The sequence below is a fragment of the Acomys minous genome, assembly GCF_964271855.1.
Source record: "Acomys minous genome assembly, chromosome: 18".
NCBI lineage: Eukaryota > Metazoa > Chordata > Mammalia > Rodentia > Muridae > Acomys > Acomys minous.
In genome coordinates, this window is record NC_140501.1 from 51,478,294 (window position 1) to 51,491,120 (window position 12,827).

Genomic DNA, 12,827 nt, shown 5'->3' on the forward strand with positions numbered 1-12,827 from the left:
GATAAGCAACTTACACACTGAACCATCTCCCCGGGCCTGCTGCTTATGTTTTAAGTAGATTGATCGGGTGCTGGGAGTGCCTTAGCAGGCACTAGGCTGTGGGTTCAATGCCCAGCACTCCAAAACACGTAAGTAAAAGACATTTGAGGAGGACAGTGGCACTGAAGAGAGTCAGCCATGCAGATTGCTAACTAGAAGAAGAGCTTCAGCCCAAGATCACGGTGAGGGCAGATGTGATCCAGACTCCTCTGTCCATCCCTCCCCCAAAATACCTCCTCTGAATAGAGGATTCCCAGTACTCCTCTCTCCAGGGTGCTGCTGCATGGGTCTTCTATAGGGTGCTGCTGCATGAGTATTCTATAGGGTGCTGCTGCATGGGTGCTTCTGCTGGGTGCCACTGCATGGGTGCTCTGTGAGGTGCTGCTACATGGACTCTCTACAGGGTGTGGATGTATGGGTACTCTGCAGGTGGTTGCTGCTGCATGAATGTTTCTGCAGGGTGCTGCTGCACGGGTGCCGCTGCATGGGTGCTCTGCAGGGCGCTGCTGCGTAGACTCTCTACAGGGTGCTGCTACATGGGTGCTCTGCAGGGTGCCTCCGCATGGGTGCTCTGTGGCTTGCTGCTGCATGGGTGCTCTGCAGGATGCTGCTGCATGTGCCTTGAGAGCCTGGCAATGCATGAGGCTGTTGTTTGGACCTGGCAACTGTTTTCTTCTTAGGTCAGAGCTTTCTGAGCTTCTCTCACTTATTTTTAAGGACACACCCTGGGGCCACCAGGACCCCTGGGAAATCTTCATGAGTGAATCCCTAGTTCCCTCTCTTCTTTCCTTCTCCCATCGGCCCACACCAGGGCGTCATCTACTGTCTCTGAGTCCACTAGGAAAACTGAGCCCGAGTTGCAGTGAGACCACTTGTCTTGGTCCCTCTGTCAGCCTCCCCGCTCTAGGACACACGCCCAGGCTTCTCTGTCCCTACAGAGCCATTGCTGTCTCTCTACCGCTGCACGTGCAGGTATAGAACTTCCCGAGTTTCCTCCCCAGACTTCAGTGTTTGTTCAGTTTTGAAACCAAGTTAGGTTTTCCCTGCAGTCAAATGGCATTTATAGGACCATGTATAGAATTTTTTTAAAGGTACTGTTAAATCATTGATTTATTATTTAGCAGTCTTAACTTACTAGAACTGCAATTGCTCTTTCTCTTCCTGACCCCACACCCTCTCCCAGCCAGCAGAAAGTCATCTAGTATGTAAATTTCATGTCTAGCCTTTTGAATTAAATTAACTGTGGTGGCCATGTCCTTGGTCATCAAGCAGTCTTCCGAACTCACTTATAAACGACTGTGTATTATTTGATGATATCAATATGCCATAGTTTCTAGAACCTGCCACCCAGTGACTTTATTTTCGAGTAATGGAAGCTTTGCAGAACCTCAAGCAGAGAGTCAGGGCAGGTGACGGCTGGCGTATATTGCTGTCTCTGTAATGTGTCTCCAGCAAATTACAGGGCGTAGATTTGGAGTGGTTATTTGAAAAGTAATTCTTGATTCAGTAAGAAGGCTGGGGCTGCTGTTTCATAAAAGGGTTCTGAGATGTAATGAAGTTATTTTTGATGTTAAGTGGATGAGATGTATGAGCTCATTTCTGGGTCACTCGTCCCTCCTTAAGAACACACACACACACACACACACACACACACACACACACACACAGAGACATAGACAGACATACACACACACACACACACACAGACATAGACAGACATACACACACAGACACACATACACAGACACATACACACAGACACACAGACACACACTGACACACACACTGACACACACAGAGACACAGACACACACACACACAGATACACACACACACACACACACACCAGCCTCAGCTGCAAACGAGCACTTCCAACCCGACACTTGCTATTCAGTGCTCATAGAGAGGACTTCTCAGGATGTGGGTGAGGAACCTCACAAAACCATGCCTGGATTACACTTGCCTCCAGGACGTTTAGAAGATGAACTGGGGGTAAGAGGGGCGGGGCAGTTGAACATATCTGTAATCCCGGCGCTTGAGAAATGAAGGCAGGAAGATCTAGAGTACAAGGTCAACACCAGTTACATAGCAAGATCAAGGGCAGCCTGGGCTCTCACGGCCTTCTGTGGATGCTTAGTGAGCGTTAGCATCATGCAAGTGTTTATGTCATTTGACAGTGACTTGTGTCTTGTACTAAGACATGAGACATGCAGCGGAAACACCCGAAGTGTCAGAAATGTCCTTGCTTTTAACACCTTGCCCACCTCTCTACCTACAGGTGTTAGACCGACCCTGTCCTAGTCTAGAAATGTGAAATAGGGACCAGGGACGAAAAGGACAGCATTTTCTAGATAAATAGAAAATCGTTTCCTCTGCTGCTATAGTAGTCCTTGGGTGAGCAGGAAGAGAGGCATTGCTGTGGTGTCTCAGCGCGGGGTAGCGTGCTCCGAGCAGGACGGGACAGCACAGCCGACTTCTCTCGTGTGCTCTCTGTCTGCAGGACCTCAGCAGCACAGACCTCATCCGGCCACGCATCAGCCTCGTGTGCCAGATTGTCCGCGTGGGCCGCATGGAGCTGAAGGAAGGCAAGAAGCACACCTGTGGGCTCCGGAGGCCCTTTGGAGTAGCAGGTACAAGGAAAGCCCAGGGGCCAAGGAACGTGTCACAGCTTCTGGGAACCCTCTTTTTCACAGCTTCTAAAAGACCTAAATGTGGACACCGCCCCCCGCTTCACCCTCCCCCCCCCCCCCCATCGTTTGATCCCAGATTTGGCAAAGTCCCATTTTGGGCATATTTCAAAAAAAAAAAATTTTGACAAGCAAGGTGTCAAAGAAACACCACGTTCCCAGTGCAGTTATTCACAAGAGCCGAAGAGGAAATATGCCATTCAAGTGTGCACCAGTAGGTGAATGGATAAATAGTGGCATAGCCTTCGAAAGGAGGTTTTATTCGGCCTTAAAAGGGAAGGAAATTCCGACGCATGCCACCACATGGGTGTACATGGAGACGTTAAGCTAAGCAGAATAAGCCATACACGAAAAAAAGCCAACTCCTGTAGGATTCACTTTTATGAGCTACTTAGAGGAGTCTGGTTCAGGAAGGCGGCTAGATGGGGTTGCCAGGGCTGAAACAGAGGAGGGAATTGCTTATTGAGGGAAGCGCTCTAGGGGCGGATGACAGTGACGGTTTCTCAAGGTGAGCGTGCTTACTTCCACTGAGCCGTACACTTAAAGATGGGTAGGACAGCAACTTCCAGGTGACATGTATTTAACTGCCACTTAAAGCAATGAGAGGAGATAGGGAAAAGAAGGTAGGTGGCTGGCTGGAGGGCAGACAGGATGGCAGGAGGGAGGGCCGTCTAAAGATGCAATGGTTCGTGTTGTCAATGGTTGGTCTTCGGCACACAGCATTCATGCCCCAGGATGGCCAATTCTCTCTCCTTGAGTTTTGTCTACCCATGTAGCCACTGACTGTGTTTCTCTCCTTTGTGGCCAGCACCATGTCTCACACACAGTAGGACTGCTTGCTAGCATGTGCTCTGGCGCCTCACTGTGTGCCACTGCAAAGTGTTGACCCTGCTTAGGAGACTCACCTCTCAAAGGCAACTATGTGTCACTGAGGGTCTTCCAGGAGGGCCCTTAGCTTAAAGCAACCCTCAGGGATCAGGGGTGCTTTTTGAAAGTCATCCTGAAATGTCAGAAGTTTGCTCCTGGCACCAGGGCCAGATATTCCACATTCATTAGTTAACCTTGTGGTTTCCGTGGATAAGGACACCTCCCTGTCCCATGGGACTGTCTATGTGCCTTGTTCCCATCACTGCTGCTCAAGGAGTGCCTAGGGAAACAGTATTGCTTTTTGATTGGCTTTTTTGAGACACGGTCTATTTCTGGAGCCTCGGCTGGCCTGGAGCTTACAGGCTTTCTCAGCCTTTCTAGTACTGAAGCTATGGGTATGTGCTACCCTGCGTTGCTTAGCATTGCTACGCTGTCGGGTATGAAAGTGGAGTTTCAAAAGATACAAGGAACCCAGGCAATGTATTTATTGCCCTCCATATGGCAATGTATTTATTTATCTATAAAGTAAAGATACATTAGATACATTAGATACAAAGATACTGCCATTCATAACAGGCCAGTGACACTAAAATATTAAACCAGGGGCTTTTGTGTACTTTTCTGTATTAGTGTCTGTGTGTGTGTGCATGAGAGAGGGGGAGAGCGTGTGTATCTGGGGTACTGAAGGCAGAGAGGACTAATTCTTAATCAACCTCGATGCCAGTCGTTAACCCAAGTTAGGTGCCATGAGATGACGACACTGACCGATGAGATCCTCCGTGGGTTTTGGTGCAGTTTTTTTTTTCAATAATAAGGTCCTGTAAGGAGAACAGCAAGCTTGCAGGTGATGCCGAGCTGTGCGCTCCTTCGCAGCTAGCGCATTATCCCCTAGCCCGGTGGACCCTGTTGTCTGAGTGTGTTTCTCAGTACTGATGGCTCTTGTCTACGGACAATCTATCTGGGATGTGGAGAAATGGATTGCTAATGTGTGTTTTATGGCTAGACTGTCATTTATTAACCAGAGTTTCACCTCTTCGGAGGGTCCTGCCTCATGTCAGCCAGCAGCAGCTTTGCAGCTTTCTTATTAATCCTCTGTGTGTAGCTGGGCAGTGGTGGTTGTGTGATCTGGCTTAGTGGTCACTGTGAATTCATACCCTGGCTTTGCTAAAAAAAAGGTCAAACTTGATTGTGCCGATGTGGGCTCCTGTGGGCTCCATCGGTACCTTGCCTCCCTGGAGTGTGCAAGGTCCTGGATTAAATCCCAGTGCTGCAAAACAAAGCAAACAGAACGAATAAACACAGGCAATAACCAAAACAAAGCTTGTGACCAAGAGCAAGTTAACCCTTCCCGTCCCTTAAGGGGGTGGGGGGTGGGGTGCTCCTCACAGCTGTGTAAATGAGACAGTGGATGTAGCAAGCTTACCACCACCTGGCTTTCCTGAAGTGCTCTCCTGGAGTGTGGGTGTGGCTGGACCAGTTGCTGGTGGCCTGTTTTCTGATGCTCTTAATGCTGGTATAGAAACCGGGAGTTTATCAAATCATCAAAGACCCAGGTGGCCGCTTTGAATCTTGAGTTTCTCTCCAGATTGTTAGTTCTTCTGACAGGCCTGATGCAAATATGTATTCTCTATGGCTTTCAGTGAAGGCTTACCAAAAATATAATAATAAAAATAAAGAACAAACAAACCAGGCTTATGTTTCTGAGGAATTTAGCAACTCAGTCTTGCAGAGTTTTAAAAGTGTATCCTCTAGCAGTGGATAGAGAAAATCTGAGCCTTTCATGACTTGTTGCCCCCCTGGGTGTGGTCTGTTAGGTAACTGTTGTTGCTTGGTGCTTGCTTCTTCTGGTGTTCTGTGTTTGCTGATACCCTCCTTTTCTCTACAGCTCAGGGAGGTCTCTAATGACGTTTATCTCTCTCCTAGTGATGGATATTACGGATATCATACACGGGAGGGTGGATGATGAAGAAAAGCAGCACTTTATCCCCTTTCAGCAGTGAGTATCTGGCACTTATCCCTGGCGACTGGAGGGACAGCTTAGCCATTCTGGTGGGGCATGGATGCAGAAGCAGGAGGGAGGAACCTTTCTGCTTTTGGAGAAGTAAAGACGTTTCCGCCGGAAGACTACCTAGGACCACTGCAGAAGACTTAAAGAGGGCATCCTGACTCAGTAGAAATAACTGGAGGAATATAAAACAGATGTGCACTGAGATCCAGAGAGTGTTGTCATTTGATTGTCAAGAGGTGCCATAGTGTATCTGCCTTCTGTTGTGTTGAGCGGGTTTAACTAAGGGTCTCATGACTTCTCAGACTGCATAATGTATATGAATTGTCCGGGAAAACTTGTTAGAGTGAGCATTTACTCTAGTAGGTCTGACTACATCTGGCGAGCTTCTGAGTATGGCTGATGGCGCTGGTCCAGGGAGCACACTCATAGCAGCAAGGGGTTCATCAGGAAGAGTGGGAAGGGCTTGTTATGGTCCCTGTGAGGAACCGGGGTGGGTGGGGGGAGCCAGTGTCATAGTATAGGCGAGGATAAGCTCAGAACTTGACCCAAGCTCTAGGCTGGGCTGCAGGACCTGGAACCATCCATGCTCCTGTGGGCTACAAGGGGACAAATCCCTGTAACTGTATCAAGTTCAAGTGTGAGCATTGTGGCTGCTCAGCACACATGATGGTGGCCTAGGAGGAGGCCAAATGGTTTCTGGAAATGACCCCCATGTCTATCAGGAGTTACGCGCCAATTACAGGACATTGTCTCACTTAACTTGCACTGGCCACTGCAGGCTGATAGGACAACTGGAATTTTAGAAGGCAGCCTGAAGATATTTGAGTGAATGGACCTTTTTAAAATTCATGTAAGTGATGGGGCTGGAGAGATGGCTCAGTGGCCCGCGGCACTAGCTGCTCTTTCAGATGACTGAAGTTTGTTCCAGCACTTATACTAGGAGATTCATAACCGCCTGTAACTCCAGAGGGTCTGTTGCATCTTGTAGCTCCTGCAGGCAACTCCACACATGTGGCAGATGCTCACCCAGACACACAACACAGACATGTAAATAAAAAAGTCATATATGCATATGTGCATGCATGCAAATCATATGCAAATGGGTGGAAATACATAACTGTACAAGAGAAGTACTTTTTAAATCTTACTTAGTGTTAAGAAACACAAGTCACACCGGGCGTGGTGGCGCACGCCTTTAATCCCAGCATGTGGGAGGCAGAGGCTGGCAGATCAATGTGAGTTCAAGGCCAACCTGGTCTACAAAGTGAGTCCAGGACAGCCAAGGCTACACAGAGAGACCCTGTCTCGAAAAAAAAAACCCCAAAAACAAAACAAAACAAACAAACAAACAAAAACCCCACAAGTCAGCTGGGTGGTGGCAGTAGCAGCGTACACCTTTAATCCCAGCACTCAGGAGGCAGAGGCAGGCAGATCTCTGATCTCTGAGTTCGAGGCCAGCCTGGTCTATAGAAGGAGTTCCAGGACAACCAAGGCTACGCAGATAAACTCTGTCTGGAAAAACTGAAAACAAAAACAAAAACAAAAAAAAAAAAGAAAAGAAAAAAGAAAAGAAACGAAACACAAGTCAGTGATCTCTAGCACCACAGTATACACCAGCACAGACTCCAAACAAGCGTAAAATTGAACAGCTTAAAAATGTAAGTTTTATAGGACAATAGAACCTATTATATAATAATGAGCTCTGGAAAGCTATTTTTCATTCACACATCAATATTTTCAAACAAAAATATTTTTTTAAAACATAGAAAAATTTATGGGCTAACTCTCCTCCAATCTGTAACTTGTATATGGGAATAAAATTAAGAAAATATTTGTAACAAATGTTAGAAGAATTGTTCTTGCTATACATATATAGAATTAATGGAGATTAATTAGATTACAGAAAGGAAATAAACACACAAAGAAATGGTATGCAGATCCATAAAGGATCAGAGAAACTCAGTTTAAAACAAAGTTAAGTTTGGGGCTTGGCCAGCTTTTAAAAGTGTATTAGGCATTCTTTTGGTGGCTGAAAGGAAACCCGTGTTTCTCATGTGTGTATACATTGTTACAGTGCGCTCAACAGGAAAAGGCACCTGACACTGGACAACTCACCTCAGTCCCCAGGTCCCTCATGGCGGAAGAAGAGAACTGACCCTCACAGGTTGTGCTCTGATCTTCACATGAGTGCCATGGCACACACCACACCCAGACACACACACTCTCTCTCTCTCTCTCACACACACACACACACACACACACACACACACACACACACACTAAAAGTACATAAATAAAAAACATTAAGCCTTAAGTTTTATTTTCTATGAAGAATGTACCGCCCAATTAGCTGATGGTATCTATTGGTTTATTCATGATTTCACCCCACTTTTTGTGTTTTCCTATTTTTCCACAGTAAACGTGCTATACATAATTATATTTAAAATACAAGAATTCTCCACTTTCAGTCTGAAGCCTTGTACCTTTGCAGTTAATAGTATGGGAGCATATGTCATTCCTATTTTCCTGAGGTTGCTCCTAGTTATTTTTAAAATATACATTTAATAGTTTTCAATGTACTGAGGTCTTGGAAGGTAGATACTCCACTTAGCCACAGTCGTATTTGCACTATGGTGGGGACTCCATGTTGACTGTAGGCTGGTCTGTTGGGGCCCGTGCAGGCACTTAATCCAAAGCAATGATTTCCTGTAAATTCTGTTTGACATCAGAGCCCTCTGGTGAGGGTTTTTTGTTATATTTCCAGATTGCTCCCATAAGAGCTGCATGTTCTCAAGTCACACTTGAGAGACTTTCTCTACTTCTGGCTTCCTCCTTACCTCCCCTGCCTTCCGCAGAATCGCCATGGAAACCTACATCCGCCAGAGACAGCTCATCATGTCACCCTTGATAACCTCACACGTGATCGGAGAGAATGAGCCTCTCACTTCAGTTTTAAATAAAGTGATAGCTGCGAAGGAAGTGAATCACAAAGGGCAAGGTACGAAGTTGGCCCTGGGGGAGGGGAGGAAGGGAGCATCCGAGAGTAAGGTCCATCATGGCCTGCACTTTCACAGTCCCTTCCCCTGGACACTGCCCTCCTCAGACATCTCCTCCTGAGGAGCCTTAGACACTCACCCTCCCTGGTGGGATCAGGGTTGAGTTAGTAAGTTCTGTGGTACAGACGTTTCTCCCCATCGGTCTTTTCATCTGTTCCCAGTGATACCTCGAAGTAAATGTGCCAACAAAAAGTGGAGTGAAGTATACACTGTGCCCTCAGTAGGACGGCCATTAATCTTTGTCTCCCGATTTCTCAGAAGGCCAGATAACAGTTCAGTTTTCTTGTAAAGCTTGACCAGGGTGACCCCATTTTAACATCTAGTCTGGTAGGATGGGGATGAGGTCCAGTTCCCTGGGGTGGCCCCTAAGTATCTTCTAACTGCCCGGTACTGTCAGTTGAGGTCATCCTGCGGTGTCTCTTTCTGTATCGGAGCTTTCCCCATGTTTAGGACTCTGCTCAGGGGCTCTCAGAGGTTGGAATTCTGGGTCGGTGCGGGGAACACGCTTCAGCACAGATGTATGGGTCTGTGTGAGCCTCAGAGTGCTCAGCATGCACGCCCTCCCTGTCTGGAAGGTACCAAGCAGGCTCTGGTCCTCGTGTATTTAAATACACACTTTGAGTCTGTATTATGTAACAGATATGCATTTCTTGGTCTCCTGTCTCAGATTTTTTTAAAAAGGAAGATAATTATTCTTCTATCTTTTTAAAGTTTTCCCAGTTTTTGGTTTACAAACTGTCCTTGAACTTCTGCTTCTCCGTGAGTGTGTGTTCCTGTCACTTTTCGTGAGTCTCTTTAGCACCAATTTCACTTCGTAGCTTTGTATATAGAAACTTTCAGTTTATATTTGAATAACTATTTTGCTTTTAGAATTTGTTTAAGAAATGATTAATTCTGGGGCTGGTGTGATGGCTTGGGAGTTAAGAGCACTTTCTGCTCTCGCAGAGGACCTGGGTTCGGTTTCTAGTGCCAGATCATCTGATGACCCTTCTGATATCCCGAGACAGCAGACATGCATGTGGTACAAAGACATGCGTGCAAGCCGAACACTCATACACCTGAAGTAAAAATAAATAAATCCTTTAATTTTCAGAGACTTAACAGCTATTCATGTTTTCTCCTTTCAATATCCTCTTAGTTTTTAAATGATGAGTAATTTACTTTTGTGTGTCTGAGTATCTGTCACAAGTGTGGGTGCCCACAGACATCAGAAGAGGGTACCAGATTCCTTGGGGGGGGGGCGTGTTACAAACAGTTATGAGCTGCCCAACATTGTTGCTGGGATTCGAATCCAGGTCCTCTGGAAGAGCCGCAGGAGTTCTGAGTCATTGCATTGTGTCGCTGGCCCCTGAAAGTCGTGTCTTCACTCGTGCTCTGCTTCTGCCATCGTATTGAATGGCCACGTGTTGTGTATGTAGTCCCACAATTTCCACTGATGGATGTGTCCTTTCTGCCACCACTGCCACATAATGTTAGACTTAGAACAGACTTTGCTGTCCACGAGGATAATCTCTACTGGTTTTTGTTGTTGTTGTTGTTGTTGTTGTTGTCCACTGAAGTCTGTTGACTTCTTAAGTAAGTCCTCTTATGCGTTTGAAGGAAGAGTCACTGGATTGATGTCACCCTGGGAGGTTTGCGTGTTATCATGAGGTGTCCGGTAGGTCTCTCACAGGCTTCTATGTGTGTGTTGCAAAGATTATACAGAGAACTGGAATTTTGTCCCCTTTTCTCCTTTACAGGTCTTTGGGTGTCCTTAAAGTTGCTGCCAGGTGACCTCACACAGGTTCAGAAGAACTTTTCACACCTGGTGGACAGATCGACAGCCATAGCTCGGAAAATGGGCTTTCCAGAAATAATCCTGCCAGGTACACACTGGTCTCGTTTTGTGTTTCTCTTCCCTGTTGGAAGGAAGGATTGCCTCTCTTTGGACAGTTGAGGCAATCTGCATCCCTAAGAGAATGTCATTCAGGGCTAATGCCATCAAGCGACCGGTGACAGAGTTCCAGCATCCTAAAGAGGCTGTTCAATGGGAAGAATCAAGAAAAGGCCTTTAAGCATCACTCAGCATTTTTGTTTTGTTTTGTTTTTGTTGTTGTTGTTGTTGTTTTGAGACAGGGTTTCTCTGTGTAACCCTGGCTATCCTGGACTCGCTCTGTAGACCAGGCTGGCCTCAAACTCACAGTGATCCGCCTGCCTCTGCCTCCCAAGTGCTGGGATTAAAGGCGTGCGCCACCACGCCCGGCTTTCACTCAGCATTTTCAATGACTCTTCCCCATCTTCTTCTGCACAGATGCTTCCCCCAACTTGACTTCCTTCTCAGAAAGCAAACTGGTACCCCAGTGCCTTCAGTCCCTCAGCAAGCGCATTTTCTCCTTGTGCCATCCTCTACCTTGGGCCCCCGTGCTCAGCTCTGTCTCTGCAAGACCCCCTGTTTTAGTCTCCTGAACTCTTGACTGTACATCGCTCACCCCGTTCTGCACGTTCCCCATTCTTTCTCTGCTCTCACCTTTGTTGCCACGAGTTGGTGGCCGCCTGCAGTTGCATTCCCCCAAGTTCACTGACTTCACCCATTTAGTTCTCTATTATCCATAGTAGACAAAGGGAATCATACTGTAAGGAACTTGATTAAGATTTGTTAGTATTAATGAGGCTTGCGCACAGCCAGTCATATCACATCTGAAAAACTTTAAGAGACCAACTTGCTATCTACTGCATGAGAACAGATTTTTTTTTTAGAATATTTGCGATTTTTTTTCATCGTCAAGAAGTTAAGAGGCAGTAGTTGGTTTTTGTTGGTTTTTTTGTTGTTGTTGTTTTTTGTTATGTTTTGTTTGTTTGGTTGGTTTTGGGTTTTGTTTTGTTTTGTTTTGTTCTGTTTTGTTTTGTTTTGAGACAGGGTCTCTCTGTGTAGCTTGGCTGTCCTGGAGTCACCTTGTAGACCAGGCTGGTCTCGAACTCACAGCGATCCACCTGCCTCTGCCTCCCATGTGCTGGGATTAAAGGTGTGCGCCACCACGCCTGGCAGAGGCAGTAGTTTTTATACACACGCATTGCCTGAGAATGAAGGGTGTTTTCATGAACACTCACAGAATGAGTGAGTAAGCGTTTCCAGAAAGGGAGGATGTTATGTCTTCTTTTCATATAAGAGCAGATCCACTGCAAAGCTTTTCACCAACTATAAAAGCACCAGCATTTGAGGGAAATGTTTTGCTTCCTTATTGTTTAGTGCTGTGTTTGAGACAGGTTCTCAGCGAGGCCAGGCTGACTTGGAACTTGAAGCAACCTTTCTGCCTTTTGTCTCCGATTGCTAGACCAACAGCCATGCACTGCCACACCCAGCTGTCTTAACTGTTCCAACAAGTAACTGTTGACAACATTCTCTTCTAAAGACAGCTTTACTGTTAAGCAAGGCAGGCGTCTGAAAACAGAGAAATTTGTTTTCTAGAAACGTTGGCTTTATCTTGGAAATATTACAATAGTTTTTATCAGCAGGGTTGACTCAGAACACCAGGACTGTGATAGCCTTTAAAATGCCATCTAGGGCAGTGGTTTGCATGCTGCTCTGTGGATGTCAGCAAGGTCACCTCAGGAGCTCTACAGCACAGAAGAACATGGGTTTAAGATGTCACTCAGTGATGACACTTGCATAGCGTAGTGAGGCCCTGGATTCCCTTCCTAACCCTGAAGGGGAAAGAGAGAGGGGGAAGGAGGAGACAGTGGCTGGCTTGACTCAGTGGTGCATGCCTGCCTGTAATCTGACCACTGTGGAAGGTGAGTCAGGAGGGTCATGAGTTCGAGGTCAGCCTGGCTGACACTGTTGATGTGTCATTCCCTCCTCTGAACATTGTCTTCCCTTCTCGCTGAGGGACACTGCGGTCTCTTTTGCTGGTTGCCCTGGGGCTTTCTCCAGACACCCTTAGTCACTCTTCAGTGTCTGGCCCTTACACCCTGCTTTAGTTGCTGAGGGCTATCTTAACAAAATGCCACAGAAAAGGGCCCGTGACAGTAGAGATTTATTCTTTCAGGTCTCTGGAGGCCCCATGTGTTCAAGACCAAGGTGTCTGTGTGGAGGATCTTCCCTAGGCTTGCAGGCAGCCATCTCATCTTCTCTTCCTCTGTGTCTGTGTGCTCCCCTTCCCCGCCCCCCCAAAGTATATCAGTCATATTGGA

General features: G+C 46.7%; 1 protein-coding gene across 2 annotated transcripts in view; it reads left to right on the forward strand.

Moving 5' to 3' along the window:
• DOCK5 (dedicator of cytokinesis 5) overlaps positions 1-12,827 on the forward strand; it is a 188,418-nt gene that overhangs the window by 99,905 nt on the left and 75,686 nt on the right. The window contains exons 10-14 of one of the 2 annotated variants that reach the window (XM_084766988.1): positions 2,540-2,669; positions 5,517-5,589; positions 7,676-7,765; positions 8,457-8,599; positions 10,397-10,522. In XM_084766988.1, coding sequence (XP_084623114.1) covers positions 2,540-2,669; positions 5,517-5,589; positions 7,676-7,765; positions 8,457-8,599; positions 10,397-10,522 — 562 coding nt within the window. The remainder of the gene's footprint in view (positions 1-2,539; positions 2,670-5,516; positions 5,590-7,675; positions 7,766-8,456; positions 8,600-10,396; positions 10,523-12,827) is intronic. The other variant, XM_084766989.1, reaches the window with a different exon arrangement.